The following is a 22,658-nucleotide window of genomic DNA, read 5'->3' as shown; positions in this document are numbered from 1 at the left end:
ATAGTCGGGCTGAGACTGTGTCTTTAAGAATTCCCTTTGGGGAGGAAAGAAGGAAGGAAGGAAGGAAGGAAGGAAGGAAGGTTGCTGTATCCTTAAACATTAAAGCTCTGATCCAGTACCTAAGCAGACTCTGTGTGTCAGAAAACGTGTTGCTTATTCTTTAATCTGTTCAAGAAGACTGTCAGTTTCACCACCCAAATACTTTTACTCTTACTTATCACAGTTCTATAATACATAGTTGAAGATATTGGATGCTTATAGGCCTATATCTCACACACCTCTGCTGCGCAACCTACGTAATTTTAGCTATCATTCATATCAGCCAAATACACGTTTAATACAGAGGGTTAGGGGTTATGAAAAATCCATAACCTGTGTGTGAACAACCACTTCTAATAAAAACCTGTTTGAGTAGAGGGAGAGAATCTGTTTACTCTGTTTTTGTACACACAGACACACAAACACACACACACACACACACACACACACACACACACACACACACTGTTCAAGAAACGGTTCAAAAGTTATTTTGTTAACTATCTGTACTGTTTTACATAACTTTTATGTTTTAATGTGCTATTTTAAGGCCTTTGATGGCAAAGCTGCATTTTCAGCAGCCATTACTCCAGTTTTCAGTGTCAAATGATCCTTCAGAAATCATTCCAATATGCTGATTTGGTGCTAAATTTAGTCAGTTTAAATAGAAAAAAATATTTACTGCCAGTTTTGGTCAATTTAATTCTTTCATAATTCTGGATAAAAGTATAAATTGTCAAATATATATATATATATATATATATATTATATATATATAAGTGCTGTCAAATGATTAATTGCGATTAATCTCATCCAAAATAAAGGCTTTTGTTTACATAAAATATGAGTGTGTGCTGTGTATATACATGTATACAAACACATGCATGTATATATTTAAGAAAATGATGTAATGTTTATATATTAAATATATTTATATATAATATAAGATATAATAATATGAATATATAAATGTATCTAAATGTTTTTTTTTTCAAAATATATACTGTACTGTATGTGTGTATACTGTATTTACATAATACATAATAAACACAGTACACATACATATATTATGTAAACAAAAACTTTTTATTTTAGATGTGATTAATCATGATTAATCGTTTGGCACATATATATAAAACATTTATTTATTACTTAATAAACAGCTTTGATATATGAAGATATCATTGGTTGTTCCAACAATTTTTATTTATTGTTGCAGGCGGACCATCTCAGAGGACGGGACTCTCAGAATCGCCAATGTTACCAAATCCGACGCAGGGAGGTACACTTGTGTCGCCAGAAACCCCTTCGGTACATCCAGCAGTTCTGGGACTTTAGTGGTCAAAGGTAAAGCACCTTTCAGATTTTACAAACAGCACATTTCTCTTGCTTCTAAGCGGATGCCTTAAACCGGATGAGAACCAGTGGAAAAACAGTGAGCAACCCAAGCATGAAATTGATAATGAAATATATAGTTGTTTTATGTTCCTGCCGGTTTGACAGAGGTATAACTCATCCAAGCTTTTGTCATGTGTGAGTTATTGGTCCAGCCGTTAGTGTGAAAAAAATCTGAGCCATCCACAGCACCGGGAGCAGATTTCATCCTCGGCTCCCCAGTCACTTTCTGCATGTTTAATTAAAAATATGCTGTTGTTGCAAGTTTTTTTTTCTCTCTCTCTCTCAATTTACTCCTTTAATAACTTATGGCATTACATATGCATGTTTTTGAATGGCTTCAAGTAGGGCTATTCAAACTCAGGACTGAATAAAAAAAATAATTTTGTTGGTGTTAAATTTAAAAAAGAGGCAGATTCTCTTTTGTGATGCTTAGTAAGTGAATCAACAAGTAACTGTTGAATAAAAGAACTTAATTTATGATTTTAGCTGGTTTAAGTTGGTTCAGGCTGGTCTGGCTGCTTTTACAGGCTGCATTTCAGTTTGTTTAGCTGGTTGGCCCTTGAGTCTCCAAACCTGAAAACTCTAATGAATTAATGCATAACTGAAGACCTTCAACACTCCTGTCCTAGTCCTTTCTTCCCTTTATCTCACTTAAAACATTTTTTATTTTTTTGGCAGAACCAACCAAGATTACAGTCCCTCCTTTGAGTATGGATGCCACAGTAGGGGAGAGCATTGTCTTGCCGTGTGAAGTATCTAAAGACTCCACTCTGAACCCCATCTTCAAGTGGTTCTTCAATGGCAAGCTCATCGATTTCACTCGACACGATCACTTTGGGATGATTGGAGGGGTGCGTTTCTGTCAGTCATTATAATTCAAAGCTACAAATGCTGTATTTCTGAATTACTGTAGCCTTGGATTCCTCTTTGAAATCACTAGAGGAATGGGAGTGAGGAATGATTGGGATCTGATGTTTAAACTATTTTTTTTTTTTTAGCTCAGCTAGCAATGGGGGGGACTTGAGTACAAGGGCACCTAGCTGCTCTCTGAACATAGAGGCACAAATCTGTCTGATTACAGGATTTACATTGTACTCTGTTTAACACACAGTGAACCTCAAATAGCAATCCACAGGACCCACTCTCTCTCTGTGTAGATTATCCAGGGAGCCTTTAAGTTGCCAAGTATTGCTTTTGAGAACCTGGAGAGGACCGGTGAACAAACACACAAATGGTTGGCTATCACTAACAGCAGAAGGATTGCTTGTCCAAACAAGTTAAAATGACCCTATCTGAACTGAAGGGACAATCAAATATGAGAGCTTTTTGCTACTGCTATTTGCTTCTTGATGTTTTTCAAATGTGATGTACTGTAACTACAGAAATGAAAATATATACTTGATTTTAGAGACTTTAAGGTTTCCCTTAAAAATATACATTACTGTTCAAAAATTTGATGATTTTTTAAAAAAGAAATTAATACTTTTTTGCAGCAAGGATGCATTATATTTATCAAAAGTGCCAATTAGGATTTTACAAATTTGTTTCAAATAAATATCATCATATCAACTTTCTATTAATTAAAATATCATGAAAAAATAATACAGTTACAAAACAAAAATATTAAGAAGGACAACCGTTTTAACACTGGAAATAATAAATGTTTCATGAGTAGCAAATCAGCATATTGGAATGATTTCTGAAGAAACATGTAACACTGGAGTAATGGCTGCTGAAAATTTAGCTTCGCCATTAAATAATAAATATATATTTTTTTTATAATATACTGAAATAAAAAATGGATGTTTTAAATTGCAATAACATTTGGTTTTACTGTATTTTTAAACAAACAAATGCAGCCTTGGTTAACATAAGAGACTTCTTTCAAAAACATTTATAAATAGTAGTGTATAGCAATCAAACTACATCATCGGGGCTATATAGATGGATGGACTGACGTAGATAGATAGATTTTTTTCTTTACAAATTTTTTATATAATGCTCTTTGTTATAGGGCTCTTCTGGGGATCTTATGATCAGGAACGTGCAGCTGAAGCACTCTGGGAAGTACGTCTGTATGGTGCATACAGTAGTGGACAGTGTGTCTGCGGCGGCAGACTTAATTGTCAGAGGTATGTGCATCTCCCCCCGAGGAGGCTGCTTAGTATTCTACACTTTTCTGAGCATTTATCAAATATAAATTAAAGAGGCCTCACAATTTGCTCCGCTATTTCTATTTTATTCCATTATTCAGCTCTTGAAGTAATGACTACAGAAGTATCTGAAATCAATGCATTAATTCCCTGCTTCGTGCTCTTTAGAACCTTTTGTATTTCCATCATCAAGTGAAGGATCTCTCTCCCTGGTTCTGAATATTAAATATGTCGCCTTTTGTAGGCAGACTAGTCTCAGATCGCAAGGTACTTGGTCACCTTGCTGTGCCCTTCTGTGATGAGGATACGCAGCAAGTTTGAGTCCTTTTTGTCTCTTTGGCGGTGATGTTGTCAGGGCCCCCTGGTGCTCCGGTGGGCGTGTTGGTCGGGGACGTCACAGACAGGTCTGCTCAGCTCTCGTGGGGCCCCGGACCTGACAACCACAGTCCTGTTACCCTCTACATCGTGCAAGCAAGGACCCCTTTCTCTATCGGCTGGCAGGCAGTCAGAACTGGTATAGGACTCTGCTTCTTGCTAAATCTAGGTTTATTATAGAATATTGTTGCAGGAAGCAACTGTTCATATGCTTTTTACTTTAACTTTACAAAAACTTTACTGAATAAATATGGTAAAAAAATAATAATAATTAATAATTCAAGTCATATTATAATATACACTGAAAAAAATAAAAGAAAATAAATAAATTGACAATCCTTCAATTTCCACTTCACATTTGATGTAAATATATGTCAGCACAGATGACAGTAGCATTGTACATTGATACTTTCTATATACCATAGTGCCATATTCTTATAATATAAAATTTACTGGCATAGTCATATAGGAATAAACAAACAATATATTTAAGATAGATAGATAGATAGATAGATAGATAGATAGATAGATAGATAGATAGATAGATAGATAGATAGATAGATAGATAGATAGATAGATAGATAGATTTTTTTTTTTTGGAGCGAGTGAGTCACTTAAATGTGATTTATGCAAATGCTTTTTTTTAATACACTGTGAAAGATAAAAACAGAAACATGCAATTGCTAAGATAAGATTGCTAAGAAATATATCTGCATAAGTAAATGCAAAATAATTATGTTAGGCTACTCATTTGTGCAGATGGGCATTGATGTGTTTTTCCATTCCATATTTTCTTTAATCCTAGTTCCTGATTCTGTGCCTGGACAGATGATTCATGCGACAGTGGTGAATCTAAATCCGTGGGTAGATTATGAATTTAGAGTTGTGGCTATCAACAGCGTGGGGGTGGGGGAACCCAGCGTGCCATCCAAACCTGTGCACACCAAAGCTGCAGGTAAGCGTTCATCCCTCCCAATTCCATATCTGTCATCTCTAATATATCAGGAAGGAGAAAATGTAATTTAATTCTATAATTAGTTTAAATCACCAGGAGTGACTCCTCATAATAGAGTTCAAGAATGAGAAATAAACACTCTTGCATTCACACCAATTTTCCTGGGAACATCCAAATTGCAAAATAATTTACAGACAATTAGGACACAAATTAAGTGTGCCAAAATCGGAATGGCATCACAGAAGGGCTGGTGTTTTTAGTTAATTTATTAAAAACTGCAAGAAAATGTGGTTGCATGGAAATTTAGAATAAAATAAAACAGCTCATGCAGCTATATTCTTTAATGCAAGATCCAACCCTGCTGCTCTCAGCGGCTGGACATCAGCTATCAGGAAATGCAGCTATCAATAATTCATGTTGACATCAACAAAAATTGACTGGACTTCTCCCGTATTCGGAGGCAGTAACACTTGAAATGCTCTATTTTAAGCTCAGGTACTGTGTGCAAATGCTTCGATCACTGATTCACAAATAGAAGCAGGATTCAGCACACAATCCCAAGTAAAAAAAAATGACATGCAAACAGCTGATGTCTTTCAGATCCCAATTATTCAGCAAATACAACTTACTTCAAAAAGTGACACAGTGCATTTGCTAGGATTTTATAGTATTTAACAGCAATATCTATAATGTGAAATCAAAGCTATAGGTCATTTTCTGAGATGGTTACTGATAAAAAGTTAACATATTGCACTATGGGACAATAGTGTAAATAGTTATGAAGTGTAAATAGTGATAATTACGGTTATTAGTCTTCCCTTTGGCTGGGGAATTGGGCAATATTTACTTTTAATTAATTTTCATCCAGACAGTGTAAATATGTTACAATAGAACACTGTTCGCACTATGAGAAGATAATATTTAGCAATATTTAGTGACTGACTCTTAATATAACTTGCAATCTACACTATATGCATATGGATAAATTATATACACAGTATACTATAAAATAAACTAGAACATACTAAAAAACAAATGCAAATACGTAATTTATTCATAATTATTCAGTACTATGCACCTTACAGTGCTGACTAGTAACTGATTACATGTAATCTGGAGTATGTAATCGGATTCCAAAAATTAAGTACTTGTAATTAGAGTGTAATACATCTTAAAATGGTCATATTGTTATTAAAATAACTTTTTATGGACTACATGATTAGATATTATTCACACAATGGCAGTAAATTATTCACGATAAATGTCTGGCCCAAAGCATTTCAAACCTGGAAGACTTTGGGTGTGTAACGTTATTGTTGTTTTAATGTTTATTAAGGGGCATATAATGTGATTAAAATTTTTCCCTTCTTTTTGGAGTGTTCAAGCTCTTGGTGCATAAAGAAGATCTGTGAAGTTGCAAAGACTAAAGTCTCAAATCCAAAGAGATATTCTTTATCAAAGTTAAGACTCACCCCCCTAACACGTTTACATCACTATGTGAAAATATTTGCGTAATGCCGCCCAAATGTTCATGCAAAGAAAGAAGGCGTGGTTTCAGTAAACGCAGTTAGTGTTGAAGCAGACATGTCAGGGAAATGATGTGTGTATCTAGGCGGAAGCAAAAGCACAAAATAATGATCTTTAATATTTAAATAATTTAGCATTCAAATGTTAACAGTTCCCTAATGTTGCTTAATGGCCACATTGATAGGCAGGTAAACAAGTAAAATATGTATTTCCCTGTCAAGGGAACTTCGAACTGCGTCCTCTAGGGGTCGCTGTGGGGAACACCTCGTCGTGACCCGTGTCTGAAGCATTCTTTGAAAACGTGTTGGCCGACGACAGCCTCTGACGTCACTACCGGCGCGACTATAAATACGCGCCCGTAGGACCCATCACTTATCTTCTTCGTCTTCATTGACTGTTTTGTTTGAAGCGTGCATCTGAGAAACGACCAAAACGGTAAGAGAGATCTATCATTGTTATCATGGCATCCACTAGCAAGGCGTTTAAACAGTGTGTGCATCCATTTCAGCGTTATTTGACACCTGATGACACACACAGCCTTTGCATCTTTTGTTTGGGCGAAGAGCATGCACGCGATGTCCTTGAGGGGGCAATCTGCGTGCACTGCGAGCGTTTGGGACAGCCATCTGGTTCCCGCGGCTCAGGACCCGCCGTTGCCGAGGCATGGAGGAGAATGAGCTCGTGGGGATCACAGGTGGATCTCGCTGAGGAGTGTAGAGGGGGACTTTTCCTTTCACACTCTTCGGCGGCAAACGAGAGTGAACTTCAGGAGGAAGATGTGTTGTCATTAACCCATTCTGATACTGAAGTTAGTGCTCTGCTGGGTTCTACCCAGAAAGAGCAGGAGATATCTGAGAGTGGCGAAGAAACTGAGACTGAGCCTTCTCAATCCTCCTGCCCTGCGTATGGGGAGCTGTTAGAGGTTGCGGATCGCGCCACGGCAAAATTAGACTTGCCATGAAAGCGTGCCAGAAAAGTGACGCCGTGAGGTCGCCTCAATGAGCGTTATTTGTCTGACCATAGCCCACCAGCTCAGGTGAGCCTTCCATTCTTGCCTGACTTACATGCAGAAGTCGAAAAGGAATGGAAGAGGCCGTTTTCCTCTCGCATCCATCGGTTTCAGCATACGAGTTATGCTAATATCGAGGGCATGCACGAAAACGGCTATTAGAGGATGCCCCCTGTAGAAGAGACGCTGGCTAGCTATCTCTCTGTGGGGGAAACATCCTCTCTTAAATCTCCCTCTTTGCCATCTAAGCCCCTCCAGGATACATCCCGCTTAAATGGTAAAGCATATGCAGCAGCAGGTCAGGCTGTGGCTTCGTTGCACACGATGGCAGTGCTTCAGGCTTACCAGGCTGACCTGCTGAAGGACCTGGAGACAGACGAGGGCCTTTCAGCTGACCAGGTAACCCAACTGCGCCGCACCACAGACCTCTCTCTCCGTGCTACCAAGCAGGCCGCCTCCTTCATGGGTAGGTCTATGGCGGCCATGGTGGTAATGGAGAGACATCTGTGGGTGAACCTGGCAGACATCGGGAGGGAAGAAAGGGGGTTTCTTCTCTATGCTCCAGTCTCGCCTTCTGAGCTTTCGTTACCTCGGTCGAGATGGTGGTCGAAAAGTTCAGGGAGGCAAGGGCGCGCTCAGCTGCCTTTAAATCCTTCATTCCACGAAGGTCCAGGTCTGAGCCTGAACAACAAAAGGGTTCCTGGCCCTTCTCGATCTGAGGATCAAAGATGGGCACAGAAGGCTATTGTCGCGGCTCGCGCTCCTCCCCCGCCTAAGGGCAGGGGCAAGAGGAATCGTGGGTCACGAAGGGGATAAGCAGGACCTGAGGGATGTGATTCAGACGAGGCAGCGTTCTCGTCCGGATCGGAGCGATACCTAAGTAGTTACTCACTTCCTTTGGATGTTTTTAACTTCTGCTTTTATCCTCCCCTGCCTAATTCCCCTGTAACCACCAGCTCTCCACCTGATCGAGGTTAGGTGGAAAATTTCTCACATAACAGTCTCCTATGCTGGACCTATGATGTTTTTGGTTGGTCCTATATTCATATTAACCACCTTACTGATGGTCCGGACCAGTATGGTGAGTATGTAACCCTTTCTTTACCTGCTTATGGGTGTTATATTGCTGGTGGTCCTGGGTTCCTTGGGCTTCATTCAGCCAGTGTGTATTTGTTATACACCTCAAGCATCGCTTCCCTCAACATGACCGGCTGTTTGGGCAATTCTCGTGGTAGTTTAGCAGCGCTCCCCTTTTCCAAAAGCAAAAGGGTCGCCTATGAGCGTACTACTCTGAGCTCGGAGTCCTCCTCTCATATGAGACTGAATTCTCGTTTTTTTCACCAGAGTGCTCCAGTACTACATACTGTTTTTGAGATACACTGTGAGAGCAGACATCAAGGTGATGAAGCAGAGTTGGAGAGGTTGGCCAGACTTGGGTGGATTGGTTTGCACCTCGAGAGAGCATCGCACTATCCCCTCTGGCTTCCTCTGACTCATCCAGCTCCACTGGGGCTGGACGCCATGGTACAGGCGTGGCCGAGGCTTCATCTGTACATTTCTTCCTCCAATTGCTCTGCTCCCGGGCCATTCCATCTATGAGCTGCTCTATCAGAGTGCCACAAGAGCCCCTCTTTAGAACAGTATTTGTAAATCCATGCAATGGTAAGTGAGCATGTGAAGTCTTTGCACACTTTCTGAAATCCACACTGTGGTAAGTTTGCACGCTAGTACTCTGCGTTCTTTATAAAATCCTATATGGTGAGGGCTTCGCCTGGTTGCTTCATGCCCTTTCTTGAGTCGGTTAAAGCCCCGTTCATCTTGGGCGCCACTCCACCCAGGTATCCTCTGATACCTATCTAGAACAGGGCGTTTCTACTAGAGAACTGTTAAGACATCTCTTTCGGCAGGTTTTTGCGAAAGCTAGTGGTAGCCCCTGTGTGACAGGCAAGACTTGGTAAAGAACATGCTAGGTTCTTAGCCGTATCCCTTTAAAGGAATCCTTCGTGATTCCAAGCCTTCACCTCTACCCCGGGCCGAGGCCCTACTGGTAAGTTGGGTATGTAGCTTAGGCCTTTGGCCGTAAGGGATAATGTCATGGACAGCCGTCTAACCGTCCCAGGGGCGACTCGCAGTGAAATGGTAGAGTTGGTACTTAGTGTTTGCCATGATTCTGGCCTGCACTCCCCTCAGCATGGCGGCGTGGGTATACTGTTCCCCAAAGTGACTCCTAGAGGACGCAGTTCAAAGTTCCCTTGACAGGGAACGTCTCAGGTTACGAATGTAACCATGGTTCCCTGAGAGTGAACAAGACACTGCGTCCTCTAGCTCCCTGCCATGCTTCGGACGCAAGCTTCATGAAGAAGATAAGTGACGGGTCCTAAGGGCGCGTATTTATAGTCGCGCCGGTAGTGATGTCAGAGGCTGTCGCCGGCCAACACGTTGGCGTTTTTCAAAGTATGCTTCAGACACGGGTCACGAGGAGGTGTTCCCCAAAGCGACCCCTAGAGGACGCAGTGTCTCGTTCCCTCTCAGGGAACCATGGTTACATTCGTAACCTGAGACGATTTTTAGTGTTTGGTTATTTTTATTGTACATTTTAAAGTTTTAATTCATTTTAGCTTTTTATCAAAACACAAAGCTACTGCAGTTCTTACATTAACCCCAGTTTGGCAAACCCTTGTGTAATGTAAAGTTTAAGGCATTTCATGATGGAACGTTTTATTTTCCTTTACTTTTTTATATAAATATGGTATGTTTAATGTAGGTTTAAAATAAGCTTGATAAAAAAAAAACTCATCTATAAAGTAATCTTAAATGTAGTTGAATTACATTACCTAAAATGAGTTCATTACTGTCTATAGTTTTTATCATGGAATCTGTAATCAGCAATGGATTACAATTCTTAAACTAGCTTGAACTTGTTATATCTGCTGGTCTTAAATTGTTCTAGCTGATCTGCTACCCTACCCAAGCTGGTGTTCAGACAAAAAGCCACCAAAACCAGGCTGAGAAACATGCTAAGACCAGACAACCATTTTCATCAGGAAACTGAAAATTCTACAGGTTGCTACAATTCATTCAGATTCTTTGAAGCATTTTCAAAAGACCATTGAGCCGCACCTCAGGAGAAGGAAGTGTTGGGATTTGCCGCCAATCCCACAGGTATAAAGTCTGTTTCTTGTGTTCTGTTGTCTGTTCTCTGTTCTGGCTGGCAGATCCTGAAGTCGCCCCAGCTAACGTGAGTGGAGGTGGAGGAAGCCGAGGCGAACTGGTGATTGTTTGGGAGGTGAGCTCAGCATCTTTATTGTGACAGGAGCGTTTTCAAACCTTGTGAATCGGATTCTGAGGGAATTCTCCACGGTGACGTGGTTTAAATTAGACAAGGTTTAATTAAAAGGCAGCGCTGTCGTCTTTGCTTTTTGCCTCAGTGGGATTGCTCCCTCTGGTATGTAAATCATAATGAAGATGCAGATATGAGACAGCTTTCATACCAGTAAATCTGAAATGACAATGTTTATCAATGGCTTTCTCTTAATCTCACCGGCTGTCATGGCAGATATTCAGCGGTGTGTTTAAATACAGTGTTACTTTCAAAATATGGCACATTTTTCACCTAAATGCAGAGGTTTCTTGACTGACAGAGTAGTGCTTTAATCTGTCAACTTTATTTACTTATATTTACTGGATTTCAGATTATGTAAGCAACAATGTAAACCTACCATGGAAAATTACTTGTCAACTTGCAGTAATGTAATGCCATGTCAGCTGCATGATTTTCTTTTAATGCATTTTTGAGGGACTAATATTATTGCTCATACTTTGAACAACCCTATTACCCTATAAAATTTTGCCTTGTAAATTGTCCCACATCGTTTGTGCTTCAGACACGAGTGACACCTAAAATAATGGGACTTGTTGAGAAGAGGACCACTTGTTGTTGATTTTTTCAAAGCGTTTGTTATTATAATGATACAATTTCTCATATAGTTAGCTCCGGTCAATGGCCTAGATTTGGTTTGAACATTGGGGGGGTTGAACGTTGTATGCTGCCCGTTATTTTTTTCAAAAAAAATTTTTTTATGTGTATTGTTATTGGATAATTTATTTCTTCCTATCTATCTATCTATCTATCTATCTATCTATCTATCTATCTATCTATCTGGCAACATGCTTTAACTGATTACAAATTCAACATATAGAAATATGAAAGAGACAACATTTAGACATTTATTTTAAGATTTTTACATTCCACCTTAATGCATTTTAATTTTTTTTCTAAAGGGAAACACATCTTTAAAACATTAAAGGCATTAATGTATAGCCTAACTTTACAAAACTGCTGTTTTTCTATACTGTTTCCTATTTTATTTTATTGATTGAATGGCATCTTCTTTACCTGATCACCTGCTCCTCCTCTCCCTCTGCTGACTTTTCTACCCTGCAGCTATATTTACCTCGAATCTGTTATAAAAACATGTTAAGAGATTATACACCTCATAACGTTATGAAATTTGTGTGTAATCATCATTCATAAAATTCTAACATAGTAGAGATTATCAAAAGAAAGAAATTAAGTATTGAAACCGCCAGTAGGCGACAGTGTTTCACTGTTTTAATGAGTTAGCCACTTAAATCGTTAATTCATCCAATTCGTTCAAAAGTCAGATTAATTTAGTAAGAAAACAAACACCGATCTGAATACTTTTGTCGTTGATAATTACAGACACTATTGAAAAATATACTAGCAAAACAGACAGCTGCTTTGGTAACTTGTTATACTGATAGTTATAGCTAAATACATTGCAATGGATTAGCTAGCTAAAATATATGTGGTGTGTACTAACTATTACACAATATTATCATACCTCATTCTCAGTACATGCTTTATTTTTTTGCATCCCTCTCTGACCAGCAGTTAAATATAGTCCGCTGTGCAGCGCTTCTCTTCATTTTTGACGTGCTCTCCCATTCAAACACCACTCGCTTGTTTTGGTGAAAGTGCGACTCATTGGTTGGGCGTTACCAATCGGTTCAATGGATGGGGAGTATTTTTTGTCTGATTTATTATGACATACTCATATTTGATTAGGAACAAAATTATTTTTACAAAATAAATGAATTCTATTTTTTCATATTATATTTTTCATTTGATCTACTGTGACTTTCATGTTGAAATAATGGGGGGGTTGTAACTGATGGATTTGAATATTGGGGGGGTTACCTCCCCCCCATCCCCCCCATAAACCACGCCCCTGGCTCCGGTGCTTGAATCTGATTGGTGCCCACTTTTTCAGCAGCATTGGTTCCTGTAGTTTTATTTATTTTTTATTTTTTTCATAGAGATGTTTAAGAGACTCTGTTAGAACATTATAAGCCATGAACCAACCCAGCCAGCTGCAAGGAGAATACAACATTATACAATTTTTTTCAAACAAAAAAATTATTTGAAAATTAGACAAAGGTGTACTTAAAGACTTTAAAGACTACAATCTCATAAAACTATTAATTTAAAGTTGTTAATTATCTATAGACACAATATATTTATTGCAAAATATGCATATATGTATACAAATATTTTAATTGTTATGTCAGTCATGGTGCATCATGGTAGAGGCTTTTTGCACAGGGTAATGTAGTTTTTCATTCATGCATTCTCCTGTTAAACATGATTTGATCAGGTAATACAAATATTTTAGTAATATTTTAATCCTTGTAATATTAAATATTTGTATGCAGATTTTGTAACAAAATTCTTAATTGTAGTTCCTTCTTTTATAAAAAAAAATGTTAAATACATTTAAGGAGCTTTGAATGAAAGCATCTGCCAATTGCATAAAGGTAAATGTAAAACCACGGGAACGAAACAAGTGACTTTCTTTATTGAATCACATAACCTTTTTTTAATTCTCATTTCTCACAGCCTGTGCCAGAGGAGCTACAAAATGGAGAGAAGTTTGGCTACGTGGTGGCATTTCGTCCACTTGGCACCACGACATGGAAACAAAGCGTGTTGGCCTTGGCAGATGCATCACGCTACATTTATAAAAATGATACCTTTCCACCACTCACTCAGTTTGAAGTTAAAGTCGGCGTCTACAATGAGATCGGAGAGGGACCGTTTAGCCCCGTGGTCATTGTATATTCAGCAGATGAAGGTTAATATGCTTGTTTTCTTTGTTAATTGTATGCAAAGTGTGCAAGGACATTATTGGACATCGTTTAGGAATGACAAAAATTGATGGATCTGTTCCAAGTGTTTAATTACACTCCCTCTACAGCTGTGTTAGTGCACTTTGATGGTAATTTCTTTATTTTGTGTGCTAACAGCGCAATTAGGCCTAGTTCTTGCAAACAGGTGGTACATTTATGCACCAAAGACTGATGTTGGAATAATCCTGTAAACTATCTTTTCTCATTTCCTGTTGTTTTTCACATTCTTTCCCGGTTTTTGATATTTCTGACATCAACAGAACCCTCCGTAGCTCCTCCCAGAGTCTTGGCCCGCACTTTATCCGCATCTGAGATCGAGGTATTCTGGGAACCTGTTCACCAAAGTGGCAGCAAAGGACGGATAACAGGCTACGAGGTACATAAACACCATAAATGGAGGGAGGGAGAAAAGAGGCTCTGACCTCACGCTGCATCACCTCAATCAGATGCCTTAATGTATGCACTGCACTGATGGTAGGGTGTGCAATTTCCTGTTCCCCAACAAGAGCCTGCGATCCCCCGGCCACATTTTTCACAATCTCATCTGCAGAATGAAGAGGTCTTCTCACAGCTGGTCTTGTCTCCCGGGGAGCGCCAATACCCAGGCTTTCTGGGCACTTATATAAATCACCTTTCAGATGTGTGGACATCATACATCAATTCCCCCTCCTGCAAACACTTCAGCTGCTAGGTCGTTTCTCACTGTGTGAGAAACCCACTGGATTCTGCCCATTTCTCTCCTTTCAACCCAAACCAGCTTCCGTGAGAAAGGTCACGCGGTTGTTCCGTGGAGAAACCACAAAGTCATTCACAGCTTCGGGTAGTAAAAAAAAGCACATATGAAAATCCACAAATATTTCCAGAGTCCCTAGCGGTGTGCAGATGTTTATTGAACGTAATAAAAAAGAAAAAACCGAGTCACAGTGACTTTGAATTAGTGTATCGAACGCTAATACAGGAGCAAAAAGGACATTCTTCTCGATTTCTTAGCTGTGAGGTTGGAAGCACGTTTACTCAAGCAGAAACATCATGCTCATTCAAACATTAAATTCAATATATGTATGTATGTGTGTGGATATTAAATGTGTCATATTTTTGTTTCTTTCCTTTTCAACTTACTTTGTTTAAAATAGTTACATAAGCAATTTCTATAACATTTGACCATTTTAAAAGTACTTTTTAAAGTATTTCTCTCTCTCTCTCTCTCTCTCTCTCTCTCTCTCTCTCTCTCTCTATATATATATATATATATATATATATATATATATATATAATTTTTATATTTTTTTTATCTATTATTATTATTATTTTTGCGAGCTGCTAGATGGAGAACTTTATTTAATTATTTATTTATTTCTGTGTTGTAAAAATGTAAATGACCTATTGTCTCTTTAAATGTCACTTCACTATTACAGGTGCAGTGGTTGGAGGATGGGTCACCTGAAAGTGATGCAGAGAGAGTAAGGGTCACAGAAACCTCAGTCAACATCACGGGTCTGAAGGGAAGCACGCTTTATCTGATATCAGTCAAAGCACACAACAGTGCAGGCACTGGACCCTCCAGCACACCCATCAGCATCACCACCAAGAAGCCACGTTAGTCATATAATTATTGAAATCATAATTTCAAACCAAACACAGTAAATGAGTAGATGATGTGAAATGATGATTTTGGCATGGCATGCTGTGGCTTGGCAAACTCCTTCTGAAACTTTTTAACATCATTGTCTAAGTCCTCAGTGTATTATTTTATGTATGTAGCCTTTTAATAGCACAAAACATGAAAGTAAAAAGGCCAGTAATAACAAAACTTGCCTATATATATATATATACAAGACGGCGTTTTAGTGCCAAGTTGATTACAAGATTATAGTCTAAATACCTCGAGAATAAAGTCGAAATATTACGAGAATAAAGTCAAAATACTTAGAGAATAAAGTCGAAATATTACGAGAATAAAGTCGTAATACTACGAGAATAAAGTCGAAATATTACGAGAATAAAGTCGTAATACTATGAGAATAAAGTCGTAATACTATGAGAATAAAGTCAAAATATTACGAGAATAAAGTTGTAATACTATGAGAATAAAGTCATAATACTATGAGAATAAAGTCGAAATGTTTTGAAATTAAAGTTGTATTATTTTGAAAGTAGGCCTTTATTGCGCATGTAAATGTCCCAGGTTGAGAGCATTGGGAGAGGTTGCATGTAACTGGGATTGATTTGAATATTGTTGCGTCTGAGCAGCCGTATCATCTTACTGGGATGAGGAAGAGTCAGTTTTAAGGACTCGTGGAAACAGCTTAATATCAAGAATATGATATTTATTAACAGACTGACAGGAACAACTTTTTATCTTAACATCAGCTCTCACACCCAATCGACATTCCTTCGGGGTTGCTATAGCTCTCTTATTTAACACTTTTTTTAAATACACCATAAATCCGTATATGTGGGATTATTAGCAGAAATCATACCATGTGTCATACTCGCGGGGACAGTATGCTTGGAAATAATATTTCATATCTTCCGTTGCATCCGTTTTTTGTAGTGCGCCAGCCACCCAATAGCAATAAGATTCGTGCTTCTGATAGACCTAATGTCTCAGCTTTCAAAATCAGTTTTATAGCGAAACACAAATTATGTTTTACAATAATGTGTTTTTTAAGATCTTTAATTTATTAAATTAATCTGTTTCTTTGTGAAAATTCCAAATAGGCTATGTGAAAATGTATTCTTGTAATATTTCAACTTTATTCTCGAAACATTTTGCTTTTATTCTCATAATATTTCGACCTTATTCTCATAACATTTCGACTTTATTCTCGTAATATTTCGACTTTAATATCGTAATATTTCGATTTTATTCACGAAATATATCAACTTTATTCTCATAATATTTCGACTTTATTCTCGAAACATTTTGACTTTATTCTCATAATATTTCAACTTTATTCTTGTAGTAGGCCTATTACGACTTTATTCTCGAAACATTTTTGACTTTATTCTCATAATATTTCAACTTTATTCTCTAAATATTATGACTGTAATCTCGTAATCTTAAACAAAAAATTTTTTCAGTGTGGCCCTAAAACGCCACCGTATATATAAATAAATAATATATATATATATATATATATATAGATAGATAGATAGATAGATAGATAGATATTTTTGTTCCCTCAAATTCCAGATTTTCAAATAGTTGTTTCACGGACAAATATTGTCCGATCCTAATAAACCATGCATCAATGGAAAGCTAATTTATTCAGCTTTCAGATGATATATAAATATCATTTTTGAGAAATTTACACTTAAGACTGGTTCTGTGATCCAAGGTCACATATATATATATTTGTCAGTGAATGTAGATTAGAGGCCTGAGAGGATCATAGTCCTAACCTCTTAGTGCGGTGTTCAACACTATAAGAGATTAAGTTGGCCTTTGTTAAACTACCGTGGCTAAATAGGTTCATTATCTGATGCCAATAATCAAGAACAAAACACTGTGTTTAACTGAGCCAGAAACTGATCTGATAAACTATGACATTACTATGGAAGGAGTCTTATGGGTGTTTTCGGCTAATAGACTGAGCATACAATTAAGGGTGCTTTAAAATAAAGAAACTGACAGATCTCTTTCTTTGTGTCGGAGCAGATAGCCGATTGTCCTTTTTACTTTGTACAGCAGATTCTCTGACAAAACATACTGTGATACCGCCAACCGCTGTTATGATCTAGTATAGTTATCATAATAGCATGTATTGTAGACTCGCTGGGCTTGGTATCATTGTTTAAATGGCTTCAAATTATGATAGCTATTATCCAATTTTTTTTTAACTATGAATATATGGTGCACAAAGTCCTAGCCATGAAATTTGATAAGAAAAGAGCTCAGATTTTCCCTGGTTCAGTGCTCAATTGCTGTTAAACTATGTATAAATTCCTAAATTACTATAAAAAGTAGAATTGTTTGTGGGGGCACATGACCAGGCAGTGGGAAAATTTATGAAATTGCTCTTAAGCAACCCTACATCGGGGGCAACTATTTTACTGTTAGGGAGTTATGGAAATAAAGGAAAGAAGGGCATGCTGACATTCACTTAGAATTCATCAACTTTTACACAGAAATAGATGAGTCCACAATGAAAATTCAGGCTTTATTTATTCATCCTCACATTGTGCCAAAACCCAACATTTATTGTCTTCCGAGGAACACAAAAGGAGAGGTTCTGAAGAATGTCTACTCTACTTTGTTGTCTTACAGTAAAAGTGGATGGGGACCTGGCCCTGTCAAGCTCCAAAAAGATCAAAGCATCATAAAAGTAGTCTATGCTACTCTTTCACCATATCACAAATCTTTAGAATCCATACAGTTGAGTTGTATGAGAAATGGACAGAAGTAAAGTTAATGAGGTGGTCACTGAATGGAAGCTTGGACATTCTATTAAGGGATTTAAAAAGACAAGAAAGTGTATAAATGATCACATAATTTATATTTTTGAGTGAGATATTCCTTTGATGCTCTACACAGTGTTCCTTTGTTTTATAGCAATTTTTTGCTGCTACATAAAATGACTCCTAAAGTTCCATTTATAGTCCAGCTAATTTAAAGTGAGAGCCAAGCTGAATTCAATCTGTGCCAGTGAGTTCTGAAAGTCTTAAATTTAGACGATACCTCAGCTGGTGCAGTGCTGATTGTTTAGATTGCAAAGGACAAAATATGGGGAGATGTTGTACAGTCATATTACACAAGTTGGAAGTAAATCAGAATATGATATATGTCTTTTAGCTCCAAGTCAACCCCCAGGGAATATTGAGTGGAACCTGACAAACTCAAAGGTCTTTCTGAACTGGGAACATGTGAAGGCGATGGACAATGAATCAGAAGTAACCGGCTACAAGGTAATCTGTTTTTTTGCTCTCACTCTTCTGTTGCTTTGCTGATAAACATACTGTATCAGTGTGCCACATAAGCTGGTGTTTCACATAAAACAACTCGGAGATAAATGACTGAGGACATTACATTTGAAAGCTGCATTATATACTATGTTTTTTTCATTACATTTTTTATTTTTTTATTTGAAGTGCTAGTGAAGCCGTTCCAGATATGCTCATGCAACTCCTTTGAACTTCTTAGTTGAAGTGCAAATTATTTTGCATAGCTTTATATTTAATACTCGTTTTCACATAATTGGTTCTATACAGCACTTTTTTGTTACCAAAGACATTTTTCATAGTGTTAAATATCATGAAGACACTTCTTTAAAGGAAAATCCACACCAAAATTAAAATTCAGTTATTTCTTTGTTTCTTTCTTTCTTATGTGGAACATCAAGAAGGATATGAAGAATGTTGGTGACCATACAGTTTTAGTTTCCATTGACTTCTTTGTGAACCAAAACTGTATGGTGACCAACATTTTTCAAAAAATATATTCTAAAGAGGAAAGAAATGCATTCAGGTTTGGATCATTTTAAAAGAGAATTTAAATTTTTGGGTGAACTATGTCTTTAACGTTTGCAACCTACTGTAAATTGTTACTCTACAAACCTCTACATTAAAAATATTAAAATGAATTGGATTTGTCAAAACAAATCAAATCTCTCTTCTCAGCAAAGGCCACTCTTTCTCCTTTTTGCCTGCAAAACTTTTAGAAAAAAATTGTGAAAAACTCAGGGTTTCTCTCATAGATACTGTATATGCTTTTAGCAACACCCTTAGCAAAGAATATAAATAATAAATGTTAAAAGTAATGAATTTCGAACAAATATCTGACTAGACATTAAATGAAAACCTATTTTTAAATATATTTCACTGTCTAGATTTGATTTCCCCTTTAATGTAATCTTTATAATTTTTCAAATTTCCTTTCACAAGCTGCAATAAAGCGCTTCTACACTCAAGGTCATACATACAGTTCAGAAACATCAGAGGCTTTTTTACATTTCAGAACAAGCTCCCCCGATCTCCTGCTGCGCTCAAAACCCAAGTCATCTGTAGCGAGAGTTCACACAAAATGTTCAGGAGGATAAAAAATTGTCCGATGTGATTCATTTCTTTTGAGCAAATTAATTTGCTGGCAGCTAATTGACGACGACCTCTCTGAAATGTAGAGGTTTGTAGGGTCGACGAACAGCTGGACGGCTCTGATGCTATCCTCCATCTGGAGCGGCGAGCCTAGCGAGGCCTAGCCAAAGACACGTTCAGAAGGGAGAAGCACTGTTCATTTGCAATCCTAACCGTCCGCTGTGAGGCGACTGCAGAATAATGCAATCAATAATCATACATTTTCTAGTCTGTATGAGTAAGAAAGAATATCAGTTTGGTGGCTATTTGTTTTGCACTGTCAATCTGAAAAAAAAAATGTAAATGATTTGTGGATTGTGAAACCTATTTTATTCACAGCAAGATATGTCAGCAAACATACTAATAATCCTCCCACTGAAAATCTATTTAAAATTTATAACGATTATTTAATTTGTATTCTCTTTTTCACCAGGGTTTTGAAGATTTCAAGGAGACAGCATGAAACTTTTATATATGTTTTATTTTATTTTTTTCAAGTGCTGCTGTTGGCGATTTGTTTAGGGGAGCATTTAAATTATATTATTTAATTAAATGTTAAATTTTTATGTTGTGTTGTGTATAAAAAAATTAACCTTTTGTAATAATATAGACTACCATGCAATTTTTTTTTTAATTGTTATTATTATTCATCAAAGAAAAGAAAAATTCACAGGTTCCAAAAAAAATTAAAAATTAGGCAGCACAACAGTTTCAACACTGATAATAAATAAGCATATTAGAATGATTTCTGAATGATCTTGTAACTCCAAAGACTGGAGTAATGGCTGATGAAAATTCAGCTCTGCATCACAGAAATAAACAATATTTTAAAGTATATTGAAATAGGAAACCAGTATTAGAAATTGCTAAAATATTTCACAATATTTCTGTTTCTTCTGTAGAGACAAAAAATAAAAATAAAAAACTTTTAAAGTCTTACTGATCCCAAACTTTTGAATGGCTGTGTGTATAGAGAGAAAGAGACAGAGAGATACTGTAGATAGTTGAATTAATTGTATTCTAATAAACTCTCTTATAAACTTACAATATTGACCTGTTTTAGTGAAATGTTATGCTTAAAAAGTGTGCTATTCTTCTTCATAGTAAATTATATTTTGCTTGATATTTCATCTAATCAAATTCCAACTTTTTATATGAGAATTAAGTGTTCAAATATGTTTTGGGGCCATTGTACATCATTAAATATCCTTGTTGTTGTTGTGACTTATTTATATTTGAGTGTTTTTTGCTAATTGGCACAGACTAGCTGCATTTCACTGACCCACTTTCTCCCGCACAGGTTGTGTATCGTCAGAATTGGCACAGAGGAAGCAGCGTAGTCGAGACCAACAGGACGTCCGTGGAGCTTCAGTTGCCATCAGAAGAGGACCTGCTCGTTCAGATCAAAGCCCTGAGTGACGGAGGAGATGGCAGCAGCAGTAGCCCCATCCGTATTCCAAAGATGTCAAGTAAGGCTTCATGTGAGCTCATTAAGAGGCTGCACACTGATTTTTGAGCTTGTACTCACAGAATCGAACTGCTAGCCTGCCAATTGCTTGACACTTGTAATGGCCTCCTATGTATAATCCTGTCTGTGATGTCTTTGTGTTCCTCTCCGTCACAGGCCTGAACTCAAGAGGATACTTCAGTTCAGACGCAAGCAAGATGGCCCATGTTCACGGAGTAGTGTTTCTGATCTTGTCATGGTTGTTTTCATAGAACTTTGCCTTTATTTAAAAATGAAGTGTGTCATTTCCGTGCCACTGATGTCACCAAAATAGTTTCCCAAACAGATATCAAGCTAAAAATGGCTTACTTAGAATTTTTGCATACACACTTCATCTTTAATTCTTCTCAAAATTAGGATTGGGTGGATATAGCTACAAGTTATTTTATTTTACTTGTTTTTTTGTTTTTGTTTTTAAGAAAAAAAAAATTGGTGACTCCGCTTCATTGCCTTATATTGTGATGGTTTTTACCTCTTTGTCAAACTATTTGTATGTAGATTTTATGCAAAAAAGTAGGCTTTCTCTTGTAGCTAATTATTTTGCTTAGGTGTTCAGAACTGAGATTCAAATTGAGCGCAGTATTAAGTCCTGTAATGCAGTAGTGACCTGGAATGTTGGATCTTTAAGAGAAATCCTTGAATTGATGTTTTTCCTTCTACACTCGTCAGTCAAGTCAGCAATGCTGTGTTTGTGTATGTAAAAAGGCCTTTAGATAGATGAAATGCATTATGTTGTTTTACATAAGCCCTGAGAGATATTATTGTTTTGAAGAATAGCGACAGTTTTGTTTGATACATAGTTTCTGGATAATTACATAGATTAGTATGAATTATTGTTCTGGACAATTATGAAAGTCTATCATTTGATGATTTTTTATGACCAAAGTGTGTCATCAGATCTTAGCTTAAACAGATATTCCCTCTGTTGTTTTCATGTTTTCTAAATATCAAAATTCATGCATCTTAAAGAAACTTTTTATTCTTTCGTTTTTTTATATAATTTTTAATAATAATTATTTAACATTAACATTATTATTATTATCATTATTATTAGTTTCTTTATATTTGTATGCTACTTTTTTATCATGAACGTTTTATGTTGAAAAAGTAAATCTCCTTATATAGTAGTATCCACATTTTTGCCTTGTTTTGAAATTTTGCATTTTATAAATGTAACATGTTCGTCTGGTGTTTTCTTTTGCTGTTATGCAAGCATTCTGGCCTGTTTAATACCTTTGTATTAACCCTGTACAATCTCTGAGAGATAAAATAAATAAGATTTCATATTGAAATATTTGTAGAGCAAATATATGATTAGCTACAGTAACAGTATCAGCCTCCAACATGCACTACAGCATTTTTGATCTGGGAGGAGACGTTTCATTCTAATTTGATGAATGGAATAGAGCTTGG

At 37.0% G+C, this 22,658-nt stretch overlaps 1 protein-coding gene across 1 annotated transcript in view; it reads left to right on the top strand.

Annotated features, from left to right (window-relative positions):
* The window catches only part of LOC132160888 (contactin-4), an 88,141-nt gene extending 66,017 nt beyond the window's left edge, over positions 1 to 22,124 (top strand). The window contains exons 12-23 of the mRNA XM_059570607.1: positions 1,259 to 1,386; positions 2,116 to 2,288; positions 3,452 to 3,569; positions 3,946 to 4,104; positions 4,771 to 4,920; positions 10,672 to 10,742; positions 13,377 to 13,611; positions 13,927 to 14,042; positions 15,082 to 15,262; positions 18,462 to 18,574; positions 21,039 to 21,207; positions 21,363 to 22,124. Coding sequence (XP_059426590.1) covers positions 1,259 to 1,386; positions 2,116 to 2,288; positions 3,452 to 3,569; positions 3,946 to 4,104; positions 4,771 to 4,920; positions 10,672 to 10,742; positions 13,377 to 13,611; positions 13,927 to 14,042; positions 15,082 to 15,262; positions 18,462 to 18,574; positions 21,039 to 21,207; positions 21,363 to 21,457 — 1,708 coding nt within the window. The 3' untranslated portion in view covers positions 21,458 to 22,124. The remainder of the gene's footprint in view (positions 1 to 1,258; positions 1,387 to 2,115; positions 2,289 to 3,451; positions 3,570 to 3,945; positions 4,105 to 4,770; positions 4,921 to 10,671; positions 10,743 to 13,376; positions 13,612 to 13,926; positions 14,043 to 15,081; positions 15,263 to 18,461; positions 18,575 to 21,038; positions 21,208 to 21,362) is intronic.
* Positions 22,125 to 22,658: the final 534 nt, after the last annotated feature.

Source organism: Carassius carassius, chromosome 17 (genome assembly GCF_963082965.1).
Source record: "Carassius carassius chromosome 17, fCarCar2.1, whole genome shotgun sequence".
Taxonomy (NCBI): Eukaryota; Metazoa; Chordata; class Actinopteri; order Cypriniformes; family Cyprinidae; genus Carassius; species Carassius carassius.
Note: the sequence above shows the minus strand (reverse complement) of the source record. Positions and strands in the feature narration are given on the sequence as shown.